Genomic DNA, 22,912 nt, shown 5'->3' on the forward strand with positions numbered 1-22,912 from the left:
TCTTCCTTTTGTTTCTGGTCTTTCCTCATTTCTGCGCACTGCGCCCTGGTATTGTTGTTTTTGTCGTGTTTTTTTTTTCCCCAACTATCATAGCAATTACCATTACCAATACAATATCATCTTGATAATGGAAGCGACACACCTATTAGTAGTTTCTTTAATTTTTTGTTGTAAAATAAGGGAAAAAAAACTATTTAGTTTTATATTGAAGGGGAAAAAACATTATGGATTTTTATTTCGGATTAAAAATGTGTAGTTCTTTAATTTTTTATTGTAAGATAAGGAAAAAAAAACCTATATATATATATATATTTATTTATATTGAAGGGAAACGTTATTGATTTGCTTTCCTTTTTCATTCTATAGTTTACCGTTTCAGATTAAAAATGCCATTGCTTATAGAAAATTTTTTTTATTAAGATTGTCTCCAGACAACTACCCTTCACAGCAGTTTTCTAATTTCTCAAAATGCACAAGAAGCAGTAGGAGAGAGCAGCAGGGATGCTGAACGAACCATGGATCACACACTTTGCAAAGAGGATGATAGGAAAAAAATAATTGAGAATTCATTAATTCGTCATCATTCATCCATTGAGTCAGTCACACCACACCACACCACACCCATCAAACAGTAAATTAACCACCTCATTTTGGACCCTTTCTCTTCCTTCGATGCAGCACTACCACCCAACAAACAGTGAAGAAACCACCTCCTTTTGGACCCCCTATCTTCCTTCTATGCAGCACTTGGAGGCTTGTACAACTTCTCCACCATTTTCCTATATTCTGCAACAGATACAAGGTACCAAAAGTAAAATATGCTATCCATACTCCAAGCAATTCATAGCAAACGTGTTATCCAGACTCGCAATTCATAGCAAACGTGTTATCCAGACTCCAAGCAAAACCATCCAGACTTCAAGCAATATACATGCACCAATAGTCCAATACATACCATATATGTAATCATAGAGGAAAACATCCAAAGTAACAACAAACAAACCTTCTTGATTGCTCCAAAGTTGTGCTGCTTGAGTGTTTAGAGGTGAACTTATGTTTGGCTCTGAACATAACATGAAAAGAGAAACAATGTTAATAGTCAATTAAATCACCAACTTTCATTAACCAGAGAAGGGGAAAACGGAAAACAAGATTCACCTCCAAGCAGACTTTGGATTGATAGCAATATTGTCCTCACATCATAGGCAGATGACCATTTATCCTAGAACACACAATCAAACATCATTGATCAGCCAATTTGCATCTTAAAAAACCTTCTTAATTAGTTAAATAAATGCATCAGACCACAAGCTTTAACTAAAATAATTAATAATTTTACCTGAAGAATATCCAAGCAAATGTTGCCATAGACATCCACATTGGGATGGAAGCAGCTGGTTTCAAACTTGACTTTTGGTGGCTTGAAAGGGTAGTCATTAGGGAAGGAAAGGGATAGTTTGTATTCTGTTCCTTCAAAAACAGTGTCTTTGCTTCCTGTGATTGTTCCTTTCCAGCAAAATAAGTTGTCCCCTTCAGGGAAGGCAGATATCCCAGATTCTCCACTCATCTACAAAACAAAATTTATCGGAAACCTCTCAGATCAACAAGTTTAACCATTGATTTGTTGCTGAAAACATTAGAGATACAACAAGAAGACAGGTTTTGATGTTCTTACCATCAACGCCATCAGTTCAGATTGCAACCTGATTTCATAACCAAAAAAGGTAACAATCAGTAACAAAACCCATAAAATTCTCAAGCCGATTAAAAGACAATGAGCAACCAGATCAGGTTACAGAGCAACCAATTCTGAAAAAAAGTTCAGTCAAATTAAACCATGAAATACCTCAAGCAAAAATTATAGCAAAAAAGACGAGTATTCAAATCAAGCTTATCACACAATCAATTAGCTAATGAAAAGCAGCTAACCAATTAAGACAAATAATCAGACTTAAAGAAACCCAATTGATTCATTCAAAATCACTCTTAGATAAAGAACCAATTACATAAAAATCAATAGCTTAAATGCTACCATATTCATTATAAATACAAACATCATCTGATCTTAGATCACAAACCACATTCATGAACAAGAAAAGAAAACCAAAGAAATAAATTCAGATAAAATTCGTGATATGTTACATCATTTGACAAATAAGAAGAGCAGATCAAGCGCAAAAACAAGAAAAACATAATACCGTTTAAGCACGGATTGTGTATCAACAGTCTTTGCCGATGGGACTGTCTGTTTTGATGGGGTAGTCCTTGCCGGAGCAGCCACCGCAGTATACCCTTGATACCCATTAATAGCTGCCATTGTTTCTTTTTTTTTCTTTCTTTTTTTAGTTTAGAATCCAAAAGAAAGTCAACCCAAATCAAGAAACTGATCAGTGAAGTATGTTTAGAAAACAAGAAGAAGAAGAGACTCAAGAGAGTTTTTGAATTTCTTCTTCCTTTGTCTCTTCTTCTTCTTTGAGTTTTTTATAGAGAGAGCGCGTTTCAAGAGAGAGAGAGAGATGATAGAGAGGCCATGCATATGTGGTTTATAAGAAGTTGAGATTGCCCATTACGGTACCGTTTAGGAGAGTTTTGGGTAGGGTTTGGTGTATTTTCGAACGTTAGAATGACGGTGGTAGGGATTTGAATTGTTGTTTTTCTAGTCGACCTCCAACGGCTAGTTTCCTGGTTTGGAAAGTGCTGTATGCAAATAAAACACGCATGCCTTCGTCAATTATCCTTTTCATTTAAAAAAAATATATATCGTAAACAAACCCCACCCTGACGAATTTTTTTGGGAAAAATGAAAAAAAAAATGCAAGCATTTTGATATTTTTTAATTCTAGTTCTAAACCAAAACGCAAGTGAGAATTATTTATGTTAATAAATATAAAAAATAAAATATTAACATATCTATTCAACTAGTCTAATTATAAGTTAAATAATTTTTTTATCAACACAAAAAATTAATATGTAAATATTATTAATAGTTTTTTTACATCAAATAAAAAATATAATCATGAATTATAAAGTCGATATATAATAAAATATAATGAAAATTATATGCATTAATAAAAAATATTTAAAATCCCAAGCTAATTTTTAATGTAACTAGAAAATAAAACAATGTTACAATTACTACAATGATATATTATTTTTTTAATATATATAGAATAAATTTCCAAAAATAAATTACAAAAGAATAAACAAAAAAAAAGTTATAAATAGGCTAAGTGTAAAGAATAAAAAATAAATTTAAAAAAAAAGTGTAAAAAAAGAGAAAAAACTAAAAAAACTTTTAAATCATGAATTTGGTTTGCAAGTTATAATTTTTAAAGAAAATACTAAATATACATACTATTCCAATATTTTTTTTACATGAAAAATTAAAAATATCATCTAAAAGCTTATGCAATTATCTAACTAAATAAATTGATAACCATTTATATAAATTAAAAAAATCATTAATAATAACCAAAAAGAAAATAGTAAAGATGAGATATTTACCTGATTATATTTATTAATTTTTTTATTTAAATAAATAAAAGATAAACTCACCTTAAAAAACTCATATGGCTTAAACAATAAATATAAACAAAAATGATTGAATAAAACCACATCATAAAAAATATTATGAAAAGTCAAACACATCAAAAAAATATAAGAAATGGATATTTGTCGATATAATGAAAACATATAAAAAAAAGATAAAAAATACCTCGAATAAATTTGGCAGCCATCCAAGGTGAACAAATCAAACACATGATCTAGAACATGAAATTGAGATAACCCCCAAAATAACAAAGCAAAAAAATATATTTGAAAAAAAACATTTAAAAAAAAATCAAAATTAACTCGAGCTAATCTTTCAAATCTATATCTTAGATAATGAAACTAGAGTGACCCCATTAAAAACAAAACTAAAAAAATAAAGGAGTAAGATTCTTAACTATACAAATATGAAGGGATAAAACTGAGGTAAAAAAATCAATTAAAAAAATAATATAAAAAAATAACAATTAAAAAAATAAAGACTAAATTCAACATAAAAACCAACTAAAAATAAATTTTAAGGGAAAATTCAAATGAAATTAAATATTTAGAGAGGGAATTGAAAAAAAAAACAAATCAATTAAAAAAATGATTAAAAAAATAACAAATAAAAGAATTGGTACCAAACTTGACATAAAAATTTAATGAAAAAAATGCTCAAGGATGGAATTGAAGAAAAACATATAAATCAAGAAAATGATTGAAAGCCAAAAAATTAGTAATTAAAAAATGAACACCAAATTTGATAAAAAAAAAAAACCTAACAAAATCAAACAACTAGGGATGAAAAAAATAAAATCTAAGTAGAAACAATCAATATAAATAAAACAATTAAAATTAAAAAAAGAATGACTGAATCAAAAGAAAATAAATTGAAGGATTGGTATAATTTTTTGCATGGCTAGCATGCAATCCAAGAAAGAAAGAAAGGGAAAAGGAAATGAAAGAGAAGAAAAGAAAAGAAAAGCCAATTGGTATCAAACCAACCTCGCTACTATACATGTGCCACCTAAGGAGGAAGACTCCAAAAAGCATCAAATGCCCACCTAAGAAGGAGGAAGACTCCAAAAAGCATCAAATGATATGGTTGAAGCTTAATTTCAAACATCATTGTTAGTGGTAAGTGTTGACAACATTTTTTTTATGTGGGCAAAGTAAAAAAATATCATTATGGCTAAACAATAATAACCAAAAAACCCTTATGAAATTACAACTAAGTACCCTTATGAAATTGCAACCAAGTCCTTGAAGTTAAGGCTAAAAATATTAAATGGCAAGAGTAACAAAGTAATTCAACTATTTATATCATTATAAAAAATGAAAATGTCCCTAGTACTAAATAACAAAAACAAAAAAAAAATCATTAGAAAATGACAATAAAGCCCTCGAAATCAAGGCTAATAAATTTGCATAATAAGGGTACTTGCATAATTCAACTATTCATGATAAAATTAAAATTACCATATAGCCCCTAAATCAAAGATTTTGATTGTTTACTTTTTAAAGCAATACAATAATTGCACTATTATTAACAAATAAAAAGATAGTATTACCCCCAAGCAAATTATAAATGACAAATTAATCATGTACAAAAATTATCCTACCTCTCAAGTAAAGCAAATTAAATGATGAAGGTAAAAAGAAAATTTCACTGGAATCCTAGATATATTTAATTGTGGATGAGTTACATTGAAAAACCCACGCACTTTAGTATTTTACCTAATATTAGCCGGATAATCATTTTTTTATATAAAGAAAATTATTTTCAAAAATTTAAGAAATAGAAGTTGGGTAAATTACTAGAAATATCTTTAGTTGTGTGGATAATTCTTTATTCCCAACCAGGTTAGGAAACTATGACTATTCCTAGAGAGTTGATTCAAAATCCAATTGACTTGAGATTTAATTTTACTCGGATTTTACAATAAATAGCCTGAGCTTGAGATTTTATTAATTGTGATTTTTAAAGATTAACCTTGATTTAGAGAATTTTTCCAGGTTTGCTCGATTTTTCATGTTATTAAATTAGGGTTGTTTTCTTATATATATTGTGAGATCAATCAAATTTACTAAAATCAATCAACTCAATAAGTCTCAAATTTCTTTTAGAAATCCTAATATTGCCTTCACTTTTTTCTTTTTTAAGTTAAGAAATTTGTCCCATTCCAAGATGTTGCGCTAGTTATTGATATATGTTAACTCAGGATATTTTTTCCCTTTATTTTAAATTTTCTCACCTTTTACCTTCAATTGTTGTAATTGAGCCTTTTATTTTATTTTGCAATGGATTTCATGATTTTATCACCATCTCATACCTATGTTACTAGTTTCACAAGGTAACAATAGTTGGTTCAAGTTAATCTCATATATAACTATCTCATATATTTTTTTTTAAAAAATATAACACACAATGTGTTACCATTTAAAAAGTTTGTTTTATTAGTATGAATCATGTTTTCAACTTTCTAATATTTTTATATTTTTTACAAGTTGATAAAAAAAAAATTCAACCTATAGTATGACACCTGAATAAAAAAAAATACTAATCCAAGTCTCAGACTTGATAAAAAAATGTAGTGCTCATATTATGATAGTATTACACTATTTCGTAATGTAATAGTGCTTGTTTTGCTTGGGAATATATTAAAATAATAATATTTTTTTATTTTTTTAAAAATAATTTTAATATTAACATATCAAAATAAATAAAAAATACTAAAAAAATAATTTTAAATGAAAAAATATACTTTTAACAATACAAATCTAGCTACACTACCGAACAAGCTTTATAACAACTTTAGAGACTACTTTTGAGCTTTCATATCCAATTTGATGTGAAACAAGAGATTTAAAGCTAAAAAAAAAAAAGGGAAAAAAATGGCTAAAGAAAAAAGAGAGAGATGAAAAATTCAAAAAGCTTCCAGCTTTACAATTTTTATTCAATTCATCAGCAACTAACTTGTAATGTCTAAAAAATTATATTATAATAATAATAATAATAATAAAACCCTAATCAAAATTAAATTCAGGCTTAAAACCAACTAAGTAATAAAAATTTAATAAAATAAAATACATTGAAGTTCAATAATAAAGATAGAAAAAATATAATAACTTGATTCTGAATGAACCTAATCTTCCAATCAAAGAACAATAAGTTAAACTATTTTTTATCGTTTATGATCATGTAAATATATAAATAATATTCCAGGTTTGGTAGCAGAGAAAAAGGGTTCGTGTAAATATATAAATAATATTTCAGGTTTGATAGGAGAGAAAAAGGGTTCGCTCTTGGCCGCGAAGGAACTTGATCCCGATGAGAGAATGTGAATCTATGCCGAGACAAATCCCTAATCCATTCAATTAGATGTCAGTGCTATCAGCGAAAGCCCAGCGCTTAATGAAGAGGGCTGTGATCCATCCCCATATCTGTCAATTTTGATCGCTCCACAATTCTTTTTCTTGGTTTTACAGTAATATCATATTCTCGGCCTAGATTTTGCATCAAAACTAAGTTCACAAATCTCTATGAGAAAGATAGAGCCTAGCATAGCAATACTTCAGTTTCAAATCTTAAATCAATTCAAAACCATCATAAAACAATGACAAGTATCCATCACAGAGAAAGAAAAATGTTGGCCCTGCCACTACAACATCGGCTTGATGATATGGAATGGAAGGTCTCAAGCTGCCTGCCTAGTCTAATTCCACAATTCTAATAGACAATTGACTTTTTTTGAAGTACACAACTTTTCTTTTCCTTTTTCTTTAGAATTATGTCATTAGTAACATTTTACCTTGTCATCAGTTTCCCAAGTCATATACAACAGCAAATTGCACCACAAGAAAATAATACGAGAGCACAATCAGCGATGGAGCTTGATCACACAGGCTAATCTTTCAAAGAAGATTGGCCACATTCTCATGCTGAACATCAGGACCGATCGCATCCACTCTGGTGCTACCCTCTCAAATGTACCTAATGTTAACACCCGATATAACAGCTCTGGTTCCTCTACAGCTTCGTTCCTCATCCATGTTAGAGTAAATGCATAACCTGTTAGATAAACAAAAATCAAAGCTGCAGCCATGAATAACAGATACTAGAAATGTTTAGAAAATGAAATGAAAACAGAAACACAAGTTGCTAGTCAAATGTTGAGTGAACAACGAGAAGATACACAGTGAGATGCCAGATTAGGTTGAACATGGTACACATTTCAGGCCGAAGCCATCAAATCTATTCAAAAATTTAATTGGGAACTAATGCTAACAAAATATAATGCAGTAACACAAATTCATGACGTTCACAGTGGACACCATCTCCCGGGTTACCCAAAACAGGGACACATGCACTGTGAAAGGAAAAAGTATGAAAAATCAATGCATCCCATGGAAACTAGCTACTCGAGCTCATGTGACAATCTAAAGAAACATTTGTTTATCCGAAACTCCCACTTCTCTGCCACCTCTATCCAGGCAGCAGATTATCTCTCAATGACACTCAAGAAAATCAACCAATTACCACTCCCTGCTTTGGTCTCCAAAATTTGGACTACTTTCAAGCTGAAAACCGTTTAGTTTACATCTCTCCAATCGGATACCTACTGATCTATCATGTTAGAATGAGGAAAAGAGAGACACAGTAATTAATTCACTCCACAATCCCCATATCATCGTGGCCATTGATGTCTACCAACTTGGCCAGGCTCCTCCACTTTCACAAAACCAGCCACGTTTTTTTCTCATAAAACAAAGCACATTGCTTTCTAGAGCATACTCTACAATTTTTTTTCCAGGAAAAAAAAAAGATTGTGCGTATCCATCATGCTTCCAAATTGGGCATAAGTACCAAAGTGTTTGGAAACTCAATGTGAGTCCCGCATGTGTCAAAATGCATAAAAACTATAAAAACTATGATGATAAAATTGTCTGTGCTGAATTAATGCAACCCAACAAAGCAATCGTTGATCCAATTAAAAAGTGAAAATAGCTCAAATATCCGTTAGGTAATGCTTAGAATCTAACTACAACATGTACTTAGTTTAGCATGGCTAAATAGCTAAATATCCATTGGACAGATCATATAACATACTAGAAGGAAACTCAAATTGGTGGATGATAACTCTTCAGAGAAGATCAGAAACTAAAACAGGACTTGCAATTTCAAGCATATACTATGACAGGACTAAATAACTCATCATCAGACTTAGCTGGATTTTCAATCAGTGATTGCTAAACTATAAACAGATTTCTTTAAGGCCTATTTGCATATCTACATATTTAATAAAAAATTGTGCAGATTCACCTATGCTTGAATCAATATTGAAATAAAACCAAGTCCAAACTATAAACAGAAAAATCAAAATTAAACAAGTATTGAAATATTTGATATTTGCATATCTATTACTGAAATTACCACTTGATTGATGCAGAGCTGAAATGCAAACTTCATCATTTTGATTAACAGCAGACAATTTCATGCCTACTAGGTATTCGAGAAGAGCTTGAAACTGGAAGTTAGCAGGGCCACTTTCAGCTACAATGCCACCATCAGGAAAAAAAGAAAACAATAAATAGATGAATACAACATGAAAAATTGACAGAAAATGGGAGAAAATTTAGCATTTGAAACAAACCTGATCTGTATAAAATTCTTTCACAGGATTCTAGCTGGACAGCCACACCAGAACAGTTAAGAGGGGGGAAAAAAGGAGAGTAACAGCTTTCACTCTGCAAATGTAGGTTACGGACAATACCTGCTGATCATTTGGAAGATCCCCAGAGGAAACAGTTCCCTTGGATGAGCGCTTGGCAGATTTTTCTTCCATATCATTGTATCCAACTATATCATTCCCACCATGGGTAATTTCTACTTCCAGTTTCTCCCTAGCTTCTCGGCTACGTTTTCTCACCATTCTTCTAGTTGAGGCAATACATCTCTCTTCTGGTGTAACTTGTGCGGTTTCAAGCATATTCAGCCTGACATTATCACTGTTTCTGTCCTTAGAATTGCAAGGAAGTCCATATTGAAGCTGGTTTTGAAGCTTCTCAACTTCTTCGTTAAGAATTTTATCTGCCATAAATAAACCTCTCAGTAATGAAATAGATGTACGATTATTTAGCCACAAGTTTTGGTCAGAGCAACTAGAGCTTTGCTTCTAAATCAAAAAGGTCAGTAAATGATACTTCCAGTAACATATTTAGCTACAAGTCTTTTCTTCACATGCAATGGAGCAAGAGGTGTAATATTGAGTTAGGTAGATGGTTTGATCAGCCATTTTTACCATTGGCACTTGGGGTTGAGCTTCCGCTTTCATTTCTTAAAAAGTCAAATTATGTGTTACATGAACTTTATTTTCATTAGATAGTAGGCACTTGCTATGGCTTGGGTCAAGGATACTTCTGCAGTTTCAATGTGTTGGACACCTGATAATGTAACTACTGACAGCTAGAAAATATAGAGATGCCATTAAAATTGGCTACTGATGAAAAATTAACACGCTTTATATGCAATCCCATTGGCCATGGATCCAAACCATCCGTTTCCATTCCAAGCTTCATGTGTAAAGATTAGTATGACCCTCATAGTAATTTCATATCAGATATTATCTTACTACAGATGATAGTAATGCAATAGAATTTTCAAGTTGGCACTATAAAGTGACCATAACCCATCAACACATTACGGAGTTGCACAGCATTGAGTCAAATTTCAAAATTGTTATTTGTTGCTTACAAATGTTGAACGGGTGTTATAAGTGGAAAGAAAAGAAAAGAAAAAAGAAAGTGGATAATTTTTTATGGTGTACCCATATGAAATTAATATTTATCACATACGAGTTCACCATTAAGTAGAAGCTTTCGCAGACGATTGCCTTGTAAATTGATTAAAAAGACTCAAAAAAAAAAAAAAAAAACAAGAAGAAGAAGAAGGAAGGAAATGCAATATAGTGTTCCTTACTTTTCTGGTTCTCTTCCATTAACAGCTTCTGGTACTCGGCACATTGTTCATCCATGGTGGACCTGCAAGAAAAATAAAATGAATGAGTTGAAATTATAGTGAAGGAAAAACATGTAGAACCACCACAAAACTTAGGAAAGGACAAGGGGGAATATTGGGTGCCTGATTGAAGCAGCTTCACTTCTCAAATCACTGGCTTGTTTACGCAACCTGTCATTTTCATCTTTCAAGTATTGTATCATCTCTTCAGCAACTGCAGGGACCATTTTTTTTTTTGTTGGCATTAATTTACAAAGAATAGCACTAGAGAACCAAGAGAAACAAAAGAAATAAAAGATTTTTGCGGTTTTATCGGGCTTCTTCTTCACTAATTAAACCATAAATTGAAAACAAAAGCATACCAGAGGCATAATTCAAAAACTTGACTTCTTGATCTTTGTTGAGCTCATCAAACTCTGACAATTGTTTCTTCTGCAAACAAACATGGAATCATCGATGAATTACATAATTAAACCAAATGGGTGTTCATAATTAGAAGATCTCTCGTCTTGTCTTGCAAAAGAAAAGAAAAGCAGCACACCTTAAGCTTATCGTACTTAGCGTAGAGTTTTTTATACAAATCCTCCATAAAATATTTTTTTTCCAAACCCTGAAACAAAATTAGCACATTTTATTGCCATAAACAACTAGTCAATAAATCATAAAAATAAGAAAGCAAAGTAAGTGTTTTACCTTAATCAATTGTTCTTTCGGAAATCAAAAGGATTATTGTGTGATTGAGCGTTTCGGGAACAGAGGTGAGGCGGGAAAATTGAAGATTGAAAATTTAAAGGACAGGAGAGGAGAGGAAAGGAAACTCCGTCACTCGCACTCTCTGAGATTTGTTTTGTCGGAGTAATTGATATTTATATTCTATTATTATTGTTGTTTTTAAACTATAGTTGGGCTGGGCCTGCAGCCTAAAGAAAGAAACATTATTAAAATAATGGGTCTTTCCTGTCCAAGCACTTGAAATTCAATATGTGGTTTTTTTTTTTCATGAACTTGGTTATAAAACAAATGAGCAATATACTATATTCTTGCCTGCACTAAAGGTATTTTTTTTTATGGATGTAAAAAAATTATCAAGGTATATTAATGTGTTTATTGAATAAAAAAAATTATACTTGACGTGATATAATCAAATTGATTTAATAAGTCCAATTATAATAATGATTGACGTGACATAATCAAATTGATTTAATAAGTCCAATTATAATTCATACAACCAATAAAGATATAATTTAACTAAAAAAATTAAAATATTTTTAAAATATTAAAATAACAATATATTAAATTGATTCTAGTCAACTTGGACTAACCTATTAAATTTATTACCTAAATCATAAGACTTTAATAACTCTATAAAAAGTAAATAAATAAATAAATAAATATTAAATTTAATTTTCAATCAACTCAATGTTAAATGGATAATTTTTTTAAAAAAAATCAACTAAAAAAATAAGCTAAATCAACCCAAGTTAACCTGATAAATATGATTCATAAGATCGAGTAACTCCATAGAAGGCGAATAAAAATAAAATTATAAAACTTAATTTTTAATTAATCTAGTATTGAAAGATGAAATTAAAAAAAATACAAAAACTATTCGATTCAACCAACTGAAACAAATTATAAAAATTATTGATAGATAAAATTGAAATCAATTCAACTAAAAAAAGGGAAAAAACCTCGAGCCAATTAGCCTAACCTATAACCTAAGTCATTAGACTGTGATAAACTCATAAAAATAAAATAAAAATTATATAGACCAAATCTCAATCAACTCAATACTAAAAAATCAAATTGAAAAAAAAATAAAAAAAATAATTTAAATCAACTCAAGTTAACTCATTAATCTTAGGTTAGAGGACCGTAATAACTTTATAGAAAAAAAATAAAAAATAGATATAAAATTAAATTTTCAATCAATTCAATATTGAAGAAAAAAATTAAAAAAAATTATTTAATTAGCAAAAAACTCGAGTTAACCTGGCTAACCCGCAAAACCAGTAACCTGGATCATGATAACCTCATAAAAAACGAATTAAAAAAATAATTATACAGCTCAATTCTCAACCAACCTACTATTGAAAGATAAAATTGAAAACAAAATTAATTGAAAAAAATAACAAAATAAATCTGAGTCAACATGATTAATTTGTAAAACTCACGGCCTGGGTTATGAGATATGTATAACTTTATCTCAACTAAAAGCAAATCAAATCAAATTATAAAATTTAATATTTAGCAAATTTAATGTTTAAGAATGAAATTAAAAACTTGAGTCAACATGATTAACTCGTAAAACTCACGACCTGAGTTATGAGATATGTATAATTTTATCTCAACTTTAGAAAATTTAATGTTTAAGAATGAAATTAAAAAAAAAAACTAAATTTAAAATTAAAAAAAATCCTAAAAATATTTTGAGGACCGAAGTTTAAAAATTAAAAAAAATCCTAAAAATATTTTGAGGACCGAAGTAAAAAACACCTTAGCATTCTAAAGTTCATTGCCAAAATGTCAAGGAATTTTAATAAATGCTAGTTGTATTAAAAGTATAATTATTATGGAAAGTCACTAATTCAAGTATGATCTAGTAATTCACCATTTAGTGTTAATCACACTTTTATAAATGCAATTCAAGTCTTTCCACACGGCCGGATTGAGAGCCTGCAGACAAGATGAAACTCAGGAAAATTAAATATAAATTATATAATAGCTCCTCACCTCTCTCTTTCTTGATGATAAATTAAAAGATTTTCAAGATTATGAAATCTCATGATTTTTCATCACAGGTTCCCAATTCCAATAGACTATATAGTCTCCAATAGCCAAAACCTGCTGTGATTGACACACATGACTTCTCAAGAAAAAGATAAAATTTGTCTGGTCCTAGAACAATGTGATTTTCCATGCCAACTTCAGGTGTGAAGACTAATTTGTCTGCCTCATATTTCTTTCGCTAGTCTTCACAAATTTTGTCCTTGGAAAGAAAGAACGCTGCTCCAGAACCAACATGTCAGGCACCGCTTGATGTAGCTATAAAAAAAAGTCGTGATTTCCTTATTAATATATGGTCATGCATGATGCAGGTATAGCAAACTCTATCAAAACGAGGTGTTCTAATTTCTAAAAGATGAAAATGAATTTATTTCATAGCTGAGAATACATGCAGAATTTAACAGAATAAAAAGACCTAAAAGCTAACTCTCTACATGGTTAACCATACTTGTCAGTTTCATGCTCGATCGGGTGGGATACATGATACAATCCTCGACATTTGGGTGATCAAGAATGTTAAAATCATGAACTCTTCAAGGCTGATAAAGCTTCTTTCGTTGTGGCTGAAATAACTGCGTCTGATGCATTCGGCAAGTAATAGTATTTTCCTGTAGAGCAAGATTTGCTAGCACAATTAATTTGACATGGCCCTCTAGAAAACGAAGATTTAAAGAGGTTTCAAGGAGACAAACCTTGAGCAACTCTTGCGATTTCTTTAGCAAAACCAGTTGAAACGAACTTGTTTTCTGTGTCAATGACGAGGAGAGACATCCCTGCCTTGTATATTTTCCCAGCCACTTCAAGAATCTCATCCTTCGTCAGACATACAGAAAATGCATTACAATCATAGACAAGAAAAACTGCAGCAAAATTTTAGGATTGCAGATTTGTCTCTCTATGCACCTCTTCACACGGATAAATTGTAAATCAAGATTCGGGATTAGAATTTCACGTCCAACATAAATTATGTTTTAGCAAAAGTGGTAACAAGAAAATTATGCATCCCTTTATAACAAGCTTATTTGGATGGTTGCATATGCTCAGAATAAGTTTTGTATAGTCTAAAATCAGATAAGTCTTGTTCATTTCAGAGTGAGCAAATTAGGCAATCTCCTGTGTGGGGTCTGTCCTCCTAGTGCCACTTTAGAAGCTTTTGCGTTGCAGTTGGCAATATGCTACATGTACTATTCGGAGCTCAAAATTTACCTTCAATTCTCGTGCCGAAGGTCTTGGAGTATCAGGACCAGCAGCTTCGGGATCAGTAGACCTTTTTAGTGATATATTGGCTCTGCCATCAGTTATTGCAACAATCATTATGCGTCCAACATCACCACTCTTTTCTGCATTTAACCCAACCCTGACAGCCTAAAAAAAAAATCAAGCTCATAAAAGTTAGAATCAGGAAACAAAATAAGGGATGTGTGTATGAATTCCAGAATGCTGATTGCAACAAAAACAAGTCCTGCGTGTTGAGTTTTTTAACAATTTCATGAATAAATCATAAAGGAATAGCAGCTCAGAAGTTAAAAAAGTAAGATAATGGCATCAGTTTTCAGCAAGTATATTCATGGGATGTCATTCACAATATAAAACACACGAAGAATTGTATGCATATCATTTACATGAGCTCAAATTGAAATATTCAGTAACAGAAAAATTCCCATTTTATGGGAATTCATTTGTTGAGATGCAAACTGGGGAGATAAACTAGATCTGCTTACAGTTGTTAGGCCGTGAGCTAAGGGAGAACCACCACCACATGGGAGCCTTTCAAGGCGCTTTCTTGCCATTGAGATTGATCTGGAAGGAGGCAAAAGAACTTCAGCAGCATCTCCACGGAAAGGAATAATAGCAACCTAATTCACATTGACCAGAAAAAGAGTCCGAAAGAATCAGATGTTTAAAGTGTTCATAGAATTCGATAGTTAAGAGTGCTAGATGCCATCAGGAGCTAACTTCTTTTAACATAGAAGAATCAGTAGAAATTTGAAGTATAAGGTTTCACAACAATTGAAGTGCATGACAAATGTGCTAATTATACATACCTGATCCCTGCTTGTATAACTCTCAGCAAGCAACTTTAGTGCTGCACCCTTTGCATTTTGCATTCGATTCAATGCCATGCTCCCACTAGCATCAACCACAAATATTACCTGTCATTAACTATGTGTATGAGAATCCAGACATATCAGAAGTTTCAACACTTCATGGGAGCTCTTTTACCCTCTTTCTCTCTCAATGTTGGGGAAATCAAAACAGCACCAAACTCCCTCCCTCAATAATGGAACAGAACTTAAACCAAATGCACCCTTTCACAGCAATGGAACAGAAATTAGACCAACATACCAATCCTATTAAGCTCAGAGTTGTTAAAATCTATATATTATTATTACCAGACAAAAAATCTGATAGTGTGATTGAAGTCACTAAGATCCAAATTCCATTAGACTTATAAGAAAAAATGTTATGTTTGAAGTTTACTTTCTTCTCTTTATGGCAAAATGATGGCAACTAAAATTTAAAAATTGAATCTAGAACTTTCACAGAATGGTATACCACACTAATCATAACTTTGAAACACAATCAAAGATAAATATATAGAACTGCAACAGAATTATGTTTTGAGGCAGAATCATTTTTTTTAAAAAGGAAGTTGAGGGTAAATGCAAATAATACAAGAATCCATTGTTACCAGTGCTCCGGCTTTTCTTGCCATTCTCTTTGCCCTCATGTCAGTTTTCTCAACATAAACCTTCCTACTCTTTTGAGTATCCTTCTCTTTACGCAATTTTTGATATGGAGCAGCTGCCCTGAGGGTTGCATCCACCGCTAATCTTTTCACAGGACCCTTGAATGAGGAATTCAGGAAAAAAGGATGAAGCAGACCATTCAGTGGGGCAAGGACAAACAGATTATTATGATTTTAGAGGACTGCTAATTCATAATCTAAAGAAGAACCAAAGATAAAATCAATGTATTGGATACAAAGTGATCAGAATTCCTTGTACTGTTATGTCTAGTTGTGTAAAATTCTATAGAGACAAAAAAAAAAAAAAAAACACTGGCCTGAAGTGGAATTTAATTGTCGTTTAAAAAGAAAGGGAGGACAGGAGAGGCAGAAGACATTCAGGGGACAAACCTTTGGGAGCATGGGTTTAATATACCGTCCTCTGTCCTCTGAAAATATCACATTCTTTGCTCTCCCAGCCTTCCCTCGGCGTCTCTGTGCTTGTTGTGCAAAGAAGAGAAGTTTCTCATCAACCAACCCTCCCTCCGCATCAAAGATGAATTCTTCAGGTATTTGTTCCTGCTGTTGCTCATTCTCTTTATCATCATCCTAGTTACAGAAAAGAACACTCACATTTCAAACAAGCATTCCAGCTAAATAAAGAAGAGATGAACGATAAGTCAGAAGACACCAAACAGCAATCTATTTTCTTGTCTTTCCTTTTTCATTTTTAAAATATAATATTGGAAAGATCAGTATAATTTTCTGCATCAAACAAATAAGTTCATCAATGTTAAGGAACCTTTTGATCTTCCTCCTCATTCTGCTCATCCCCTGAATCTTGATTTTGAGGAGGTGGTGGAGGGGGAGGCTGTTGGTCTTGTTGCTCAGGTGGTTTCTCATTTATTATTGAACGGGGAAGAATAACCAGTTCTACCTGCATAAGATGGTATATCAGAATAGAAGTTAATAAACTTTATGCAAATCTTATAAAGAGTTCATTTCAGTAAATACATAAGAAGGGATGATGATAACAAGAGCTAAAATTTTTATAAAAATTATATAGAAGGTTTAAAATCTGTCTCAGAAACTTTGTATAGAAGTGGTTATATCAGTGTATCTTCATCGCAAGCAATGAAAACAATCCTTTTCATTTTTCTCTCATTACTTATGAGCACTATGTTTCGGAAAAAAAAAAAAATACTTTACAGCTTTTTTAAGGTCATCCACAGTCACTTTTTCACGTCCTTCTAAAGCAGTCAGGCATTTTGCAACACGGGCAGCATAGAGCTCAGCTCTGTGTCCCTGCCATTCATAATATACATTTAGAAGATCTTGATAGCAGCTCAAAAGTAAGAAGAACAAGTTCAAAAAGAAACGAGAAGAAAAAAATCTGCAGCCAATTCGGAATTCATGAACATCACAAAACATCCTCATGATTCCATAATGGCACAACACACCAACATAAAGGTTTTTGTTAAGTAGTCCAAGTATAAAGGATGTCAAGGGAGATGATCTGTGGACTTCCTTGATTTTGCATTCCAACAGAGAGGGCTTAGGAGGTGGGGGAGAGGGAGGAAGGAAAATCAAAAGAAGACTCTAAATATTGAGCAAGAGCCTTAATCTTAGTACCTGGCAACCACCTCGAAGGGCTTCCAAAACAAGGTACTTCAATTGCTCCCTGCCAATAGTAACATCCTTCAAATACTCCCTTGCCAAAATGATCTGCAGGAAAAATAATTTAGAAACATTGCGTAATTATCTATGCGGACAAAAAACCATACTGCAGCATCACAAAATGCAATAAAGACCAAGTATCATATTTGTCAGAATAACAACGAGCATTTGCATTTTAATGAAGCAAAATGTATGACCTGCAAAATTTGGATATGCTTTCATCAATCTGTATGGTGTTCTAGGCAATTCAATTATCATAGGAAATAAATTATGTAAGCACATCTAATATGTTTAAGAAATAACTCATCTCCTAGAAACCTTGACAGAGAGGCCTTCTAGAAAGTCAGGCTTGCTAATTATGTATATTATTGTATTAACTATTAACAATGGCTACAAAGAACCATTTAGCAGTAGCACCACAAAATACAGTATCATGGAAGAAAAGTTCTATACAAAGTCATAACTGATTGTGAGTTGGGGGCTAGTACTAAATGGAGCATGTTAGCCATCCCAAATGGATTCAAAAAAATGCTCTCTCCTTTTTCTATTATATAAAAAAATTACTTCATTTAATCATATAAACATGCCTTTAAACAGAAGTATCTATTTGTTCCTTCAAAGCATAATCTTCTGCCCTTAAGTATACAAGGAAGCCATTCCAAGTAGGTTGTCCTGTCTTTGGTTTAGCCAAGCAATATCAGTTGTTATAGGAATATGGGAAATTATAACCTCCACTTGAACTGGAGTGCATTAAATCATAGACAACAACCTGACATATCCTCTTAACTGACAGAGGGGAATTGTCATTGGGTTACACCATCCATTCCCAAGGTTTTTGTTTTGCTAAACTCCTAAAATTTTTCTATTGGAGGGCCAACTCACAGGACATGTCGTTGCTGGACAGTACCTGGGTCTTTGCATATTCAGTCTCTTCCTCAACCAGTTTAAATACTTCATTAATATGTTCCTGAAATTGAGTTGCAATTCCAACAGCTGCAACACGATCTTCAAAATTCATTGGCAGATCTGCGCTGCAGAAGAATTGTGTCATTATTGAAATGGTGAGAAGAAAATTAATGACGAGGAAATTACTCCATTGCTTAAATGAAGGCACATACCTCAAATTAATAGCAATGCGATCTAATAAGTGTTCACGAACAGCACCTTCTTCTGGGTTATAAGTAGCAATCAAAAGTGGCTTGCAAGGATGCCTAAAGCTAATTCCCTCTCTTTCAACAATATTAACTCCTTCGGTCAACACATTAAGAAGCAAATTACTTATACCCTCATCCAAGAGATTAATTTCGTCAACATATAAAACACCTCTATGAGCTTCAGCAAGAAGGCCAGGTTGGAAGACAGCTGTTCCTGTTTTCACGGACTCCTCAACATCAACAGATCCAATGAGCCTATCCTCAGTAACTCCCAGAGGAATCTGTGCATGAATAGATGAGAGTTGTTGCTAAGTAATGAAAACCATCTAAACTACTAAGGCTTTTTTCAAGGCACGGACCTGAACAAAAGGAGATCTCACAACTTGGGTCTTGATATTACCATTGGAATCATATTCCACTCGTTCAGCCAAACCATCCTCCCACCTTCAGAAAGCATGGCCAGATGGGTCATTTTGAGAGAAAAAAAATAAAAGTTCAAAACAAAAAAATTCCCTTGGCCTAGGGGATTAACATCATGATTCATGACAACATAAATTTGGCAGCTCCATGTGCTTGCTGACAGACATTAGATCTTTCAATGTCTGTACTCCTTTTTTTTTCTATTACATGATATTTGTTCTGCATGGAATAGAAGTAAATAAGGCTTCAGCTTCCAAATCCATACGCTTAGATATATTGAAGGGCAACGCTAAAATTTTAAATGCCAACATCGACTTCTTAATCACATGGCATCTCCAGCTTTATCATTTACAAACAAAAATTATGGAGTTTTGCATCACTTGTTCTAAAAGGGAAAAATGATACATGAGGCTATGATCTAGGCCCAGCCTTGAGCTTTTCTCCTATCAAGTAAGTCACCAGACCAAGAATTAAAGACAAAACCTAATAATAAATAACCTTAAATTAACTACAACATAGAAAACTGGACAGGAGGCAATACCTCTAGGTGATCTTGAGCAGACAAACGCAACTATTTCTGGTTAAGGATTTATTTTCTGAGCGTGAACAAACAGATAAAATAACCACTTTTTTATGGACATTTCCCACACTGCTAGCATTGTGTTAATAAACATCACATAAATCAAGGAAAAGTTGTTCTGAGTGGGGAGTGGACAATAATAAACTTTGAACAAATGATAGCATATCATTTTGTGTGTTTAAAGTGACAATTTGACTTCCGAGCAAAAAATCTTCCTTTTTAAGGCGATTAAAAACAAAAGCAGTTGTCTGTGTGAACAAATACTGTCTTCTTTTTTTGTATGTGGAAAAGGAAGAACAGACATAGACATGCACACAAATCTTTCAAGCAATCATTGAGCTTACTCTTCAGGGCATGCTGGATCTGCATTTGCTATTGAACCCATGACTACATCAATGGGTGGCAAAACTTCATGAAGCCCACGTGCCATAACTGTTTTGGCTGTTCCTCGCCTGCCGGATATAGCAATCCCACCAATCTCACGGTCAATAGCCCCAAGCAAAAGAGCAGTTTTGATAGCATCCTATGACACAATTGACATCATTAGATACATGTTAATGAAAGATTTATAAGCCAAACATTACAATTATCAAATGAATTTCCAAATTAAACACAACCAATGCCGCACTGCACACTTAGTTGTCATTATCATACGCGGCGACGCACATCCAATAGCATTCTGCTGCAGCTATGGAGAACAATCACTCGCTTAAATCATTTAGTATCGAAATTTCGGAAAGCCAAAGGCTCTCAACTTAATGACAAAGTTCCTTCAATAATCTTTCAGCATCAATTCATTCATTTTTACCCATAACAACATAACGACTATAACCTTAAAAGACCCAACCCATTTTAGTATATCCACCAAAAAACAGCAAACAAACAAAATAATTAAAAACCAAGTACTAAAAAAGAATAAATCTTTTTTATTACCAAAATTGAAGAGAGAGAGATGTATAATATAGACCTGGCCAACAACAGCAGCTAAAGGGAAGTACTGTCTTCCATAGTAAGATGAGTCCAGCTTCTCAGTGGAAGTATTAGGAGCAGCATCAACAGAAACAGCACCATTGCCAGACTGGAGAGTTACATTTGCAGCAACAACGCGAAAACGACGGGTGTGGGAGAGTCTTTTCTTGGGGTTGAAAGCATAAGAAAAAGAAGAGGGAGGAAAAGGATGGGAGTGTGGTTTGAGTGAAGAAAAAAGAGCAGGAGTAGAAGATTGAAGGGTAGATAGTGAAGAAGAAGAAGGAGATGTGGGAGAGAATGGCATTGTTTTGTTGTGTTTGACTTGAAAATCACGAGTGTTATATGCTTTGCCTTTCTTATCTGTTACATGATCTGTTATAGATAGGTTTGGTCCCTCGCATTTGATGATCATGTTTTATGCTCTCCTGCCCTCTTTCTCTCTTTTGTCACTTGTGCGGTGGATGACATGCATTTATTTACGGGTTTCCTCTTTTATTTGAAAAAATTATATTTTATATAATAATTTAACAAAATATATATGACGTTGCTGTTTCATTCTAGCATTAGACATATATTACTATAAATTATTTCAGTTAAATTATTATTTTGCTTTCAAGAAAAAAATATTAAGGTTTGCATTCAAAATTATTTTTGTATTTTTACACAAGTTTTTTAGAGTAATTATCAAGGTTATGGAAGCATTTTAATATTTTAATATTATTTTTTTATAATTATTTTAATTAAAAAAATAGTAACTTGTGTTAAGTACACACCATTGAATTAATGGTGTTTGCATCATTTAAACAGCCCATTTAATATCACTCGATGGTCAAACCTTACTTTCCATCGTCTCTTTAGATATATCATCATGTATGGGGTATGATAGTGTATTATGAACGGATTATCATTAGTGGTTTTTATTTTTTCTTCTCTCTCCTACTAAATAAAATGTGTGATTGTTTTTTTTATTTTTTATTTTTAATTTTAGTTTTTATTTTTTTTATTTTTTTATTATTCTTTTTATAGAAGTTTTATGTTTTTTTTTCAATTTACTCATTTAATTACAATTTCTCATATAATTTTTTTTTCTTGATGCCTATTCTTTTAATTTTTTTTTTGTCATTCTAATAAGGTTTTTTTGCTTTTAATTTTATGTTTTAATCAAAGTTTTTGTTATTCTATTTTTTTTTTAAATTTGATTCTTATTTTTTTTATTTATTTTTTGTTGTTAAATCTATTTTTCAATTCAATTTAACCTTCTAATTGAAAATTTTTATTTTCCCTCTAATAATTTTTTATTTCCACCATCATTTTTTTTATTTTTTTGTGTAATTAATTTTTTTAATTTCATCTTCTTGATATTTAATTTGTTATGAATTCAGCTTTGTACAATCTTATTGTTCTACATTAGTTTTTTTTATATATATATATTGGTTTTGTGTTTATTTTTAATTTTTTTATGAGTTTATCTTGGTTTTATCTTGGTCTTATGATGAAGATCATGAGTTTTACATGTTTTTTATAATATAAGTTTTTTTAAAAATTTATTTTATTTGTGTTTAATTTTTTGAGATATTATTCTAATATAAGTTCGGCCTTGCATAATATTTTTTTAGGGTATGGGTTTATTCAATCGGTTTTATTTGTATTTATTTTTTAGATTACAATTTTTTTTGTGGTTTATTTTTTTTAATTTAAATAAATAAGTTCAATAAATACAATTAGATAAATATTCTATTTTGTGTGATTGAATATCTTGATTTACATTCATCTTTTATTTTTTTTAAATTTTCTATTAGTAATTTTTTTTTGCTCATTTATATAGATATAAATGATAATCAATTTATTTAATTAGATATTTGGATGTACCTTTTAATTTAAAATTTGATTTTTTCATGTAAAAAAAGTATCAAAGTACCTTGCATCCCAATATTTTTTTAGATAAAAAGTTTTTTAATTCATAATGAAGTGTGAATTATATAGCTAGTTGATAATATGTTAACGCGGTGAGTTAGTAACAAGAGAGATCAATAATGAAAAAAAAAAAT

General features: G+C 31.7%; 3 protein-coding genes across 8 annotated transcripts; all 3 read right to left on the reverse strand.

The window, feature by feature from the left end:
* Window positions 1-542: 542 nt before the first annotated feature.
* On the reverse strand, window positions 543-2,500 carry LOC105131020 (ubiquitin-conjugating enzyme E2 20-like). Of its 4 annotated transcripts, XM_011033774.1 has the most exons (7): window positions 2,199-2,499; window positions 1,676-1,703; window positions 1,340-1,567; window positions 1,159-1,222; window positions 1,004-1,063; window positions 730-786; window positions 543-663 (listed from the first exon to the last, which is right to left on the reverse strand). In XM_011033774.1, exons 1-6 carry the CDS (start codon window positions 2,315-2,317, stop codon window positions 737-739), a joined length of 549 nt encoding a protein of 182 aa, XP_011032076.1. In that variant the 5' UTR covers window positions 2,318-2,499; the 3' UTR covers window positions 543-663; window positions 730-736. The 4 variants fall into 4 exon arrangements, with proteins under 4 accessions (XP_011032076.1, XP_011032075.1, XP_011032074.1 ...); XM_011033773.1 differs by having other exon boundaries at window positions 543-786; XM_011033772.1 differs by lacking the exons at window positions 543-663; window positions 730-786 and adding an exon at window positions 848-922 and having other exon boundaries at window positions 971-1,063; window positions 2,199-2,500.
* A 4,571-nt stretch (window positions 2,501-7,071) lies between these two features.
* TTN9 (titan9) lies at window positions 7,072-11,415 on the reverse strand. Of its 2 annotated transcripts, XM_011033775.1 has the most exons (9): window positions 11,243-11,412; window positions 11,091-11,159; window positions 10,912-10,981; window positions 10,673-10,763; window positions 10,511-10,572; window positions 9,306-9,622; window positions 9,186-9,219; window positions 8,966-9,085; window positions 7,072-7,603 (listed from the first exon to the last, which is right to left on the reverse strand). In XM_011033775.1, exons 2-9 carry the CDS (start codon window positions 11,136-11,138, stop codon window positions 7,413-7,415), a joined length of 933 nt encoding a protein of 310 aa, XP_011032077.1. In that variant the 5' UTR covers window positions 11,139-11,159; window positions 11,243-11,412; the 3' UTR covers window positions 7,072-7,412. The 2 variants fall into 2 exon arrangements, with proteins under 2 accessions (XP_011032077.1, XP_011032078.1); XM_011033776.1 differs by lacking the exon at window positions 8,966-9,085 and having other exon boundaries at window positions 11,243-11,415.
* A 1,878-nt stretch (window positions 11,416-13,293) lies between these two features.
* ALB1 (ALBINA 1) lies at window positions 13,294-21,321 on the reverse strand. 2 transcript variants are annotated; one of them, XR_843346.1, is made up of 16 exons: window positions 20,863-21,321; window positions 20,240-20,418; window positions 19,255-19,339; window positions 18,860-19,176; window positions 18,649-18,772; window positions 17,697-17,789; window positions 17,274-17,369; window positions 16,867-17,001; window positions 16,476-16,673; window positions 16,029-16,184; window positions 15,382-15,489; window positions 15,058-15,192; window positions 14,543-14,701; window positions 14,029-14,149; window positions 13,785-13,944; window positions 13,294-13,594 (listed from the first exon to the last, which is right to left on the reverse strand). XR_843346.1 is itself a non-coding variant. In XM_011033778.1 (15 exons), the coding sequence occupies exons 1-15, from the start codon at window positions 21,274-21,276 to the stop codon at window positions 13,859-13,861; spliced, it is 2,406 nt and encodes an 801-aa protein (XP_011032080.1). In that variant the 5' UTR covers window positions 21,277-21,321; the 3' UTR covers window positions 13,599-13,858. The 2 variants fall into 2 exon arrangements, 1 of the variants encoding a protein (XP_011032080.1); XM_011033778.1 differs by lacking the exon at window positions 13,294-13,594 and having other exon boundaries at window positions 13,599-13,944.
* Window positions 21,322-22,912: the final 1,591 nt, after the last annotated feature.

Source organism: Populus euphratica, unplaced genomic scaffold (genome assembly GCF_000495115.2).
Source record: "Populus euphratica unplaced genomic scaffold, PopEup_1.0 scaffold76.1, whole genome shotgun sequence".
NCBI lineage: Eukaryota > Viridiplantae > Streptophyta > Magnoliopsida > Malpighiales > Salicaceae > Populus > Populus euphratica.

Excerpts from the sequence above, each read along its gene's own strand:
- LOC105131020 (XM_011033771.1), bottom strand. The coding sequence starts at position 2,317 with ATGGCAGCTATTAATGGGTATCAAGGGTATACTGCGGTGGCTGCTCCG. Across the intron at positions 1,704-2,198 it reads ACACAATCCGTGCTTAAACG|GTTGCAATCTGAACTGATGG; the intron begins GTATTATGTTTT and ends TTATGAAATCAG. Across the intron at positions 1,223-1,339 it reads TTTGCTTGGATATTCTTCAG|GATAAATGGTCATCTGCCTA; the intron begins GTAAAATTATTA and ends TGTGTGTTCTAG.
- TTN9 (XM_011033775.1), bottom strand. The coding sequence starts at position 11,138 with ATGGAGGATTTGTATAAAAAACTCTACGCTAAGTACGATAAGCTTAAG. Across the intron at positions 10,982-11,090 it reads CTAAGTACGATAAGCTTAAG|AAGAAACAATTGTCAGAGTT; the intron begins GTGTGCTGCTTT and ends GTTTGTTTGCAG. Across the intron at positions 9,220-9,305 it reads ATCTTCCAAATGATCAGCAG|CTAGAATCCTGTGAAAGAAT; the intron begins GTATTGTCCGTA and ends GTGGCTGTCCAG.
- ALB1 (XM_011033778.1), bottom strand. The coding sequence starts at position 21,276 with ATGATCATCAAATGCGAGGGACCAAACCTATCTATAACAGATCATGTA. Across the intron at positions 19,340-20,239 it reads GATCCAGCATGCCCTGAAGA|GTGGGAGGATGGTTTGGCTG; the intron begins GTAAGCTCAATG and ends TGCTTTCTGAAG. Across the intron at positions 16,674-16,866 it reads ATGAGGAGGAAGATCAAAAG|GATGATGATAAAGAGAATGA; the intron begins GTTCCTTAACAT and ends TTCTGTAACTAG.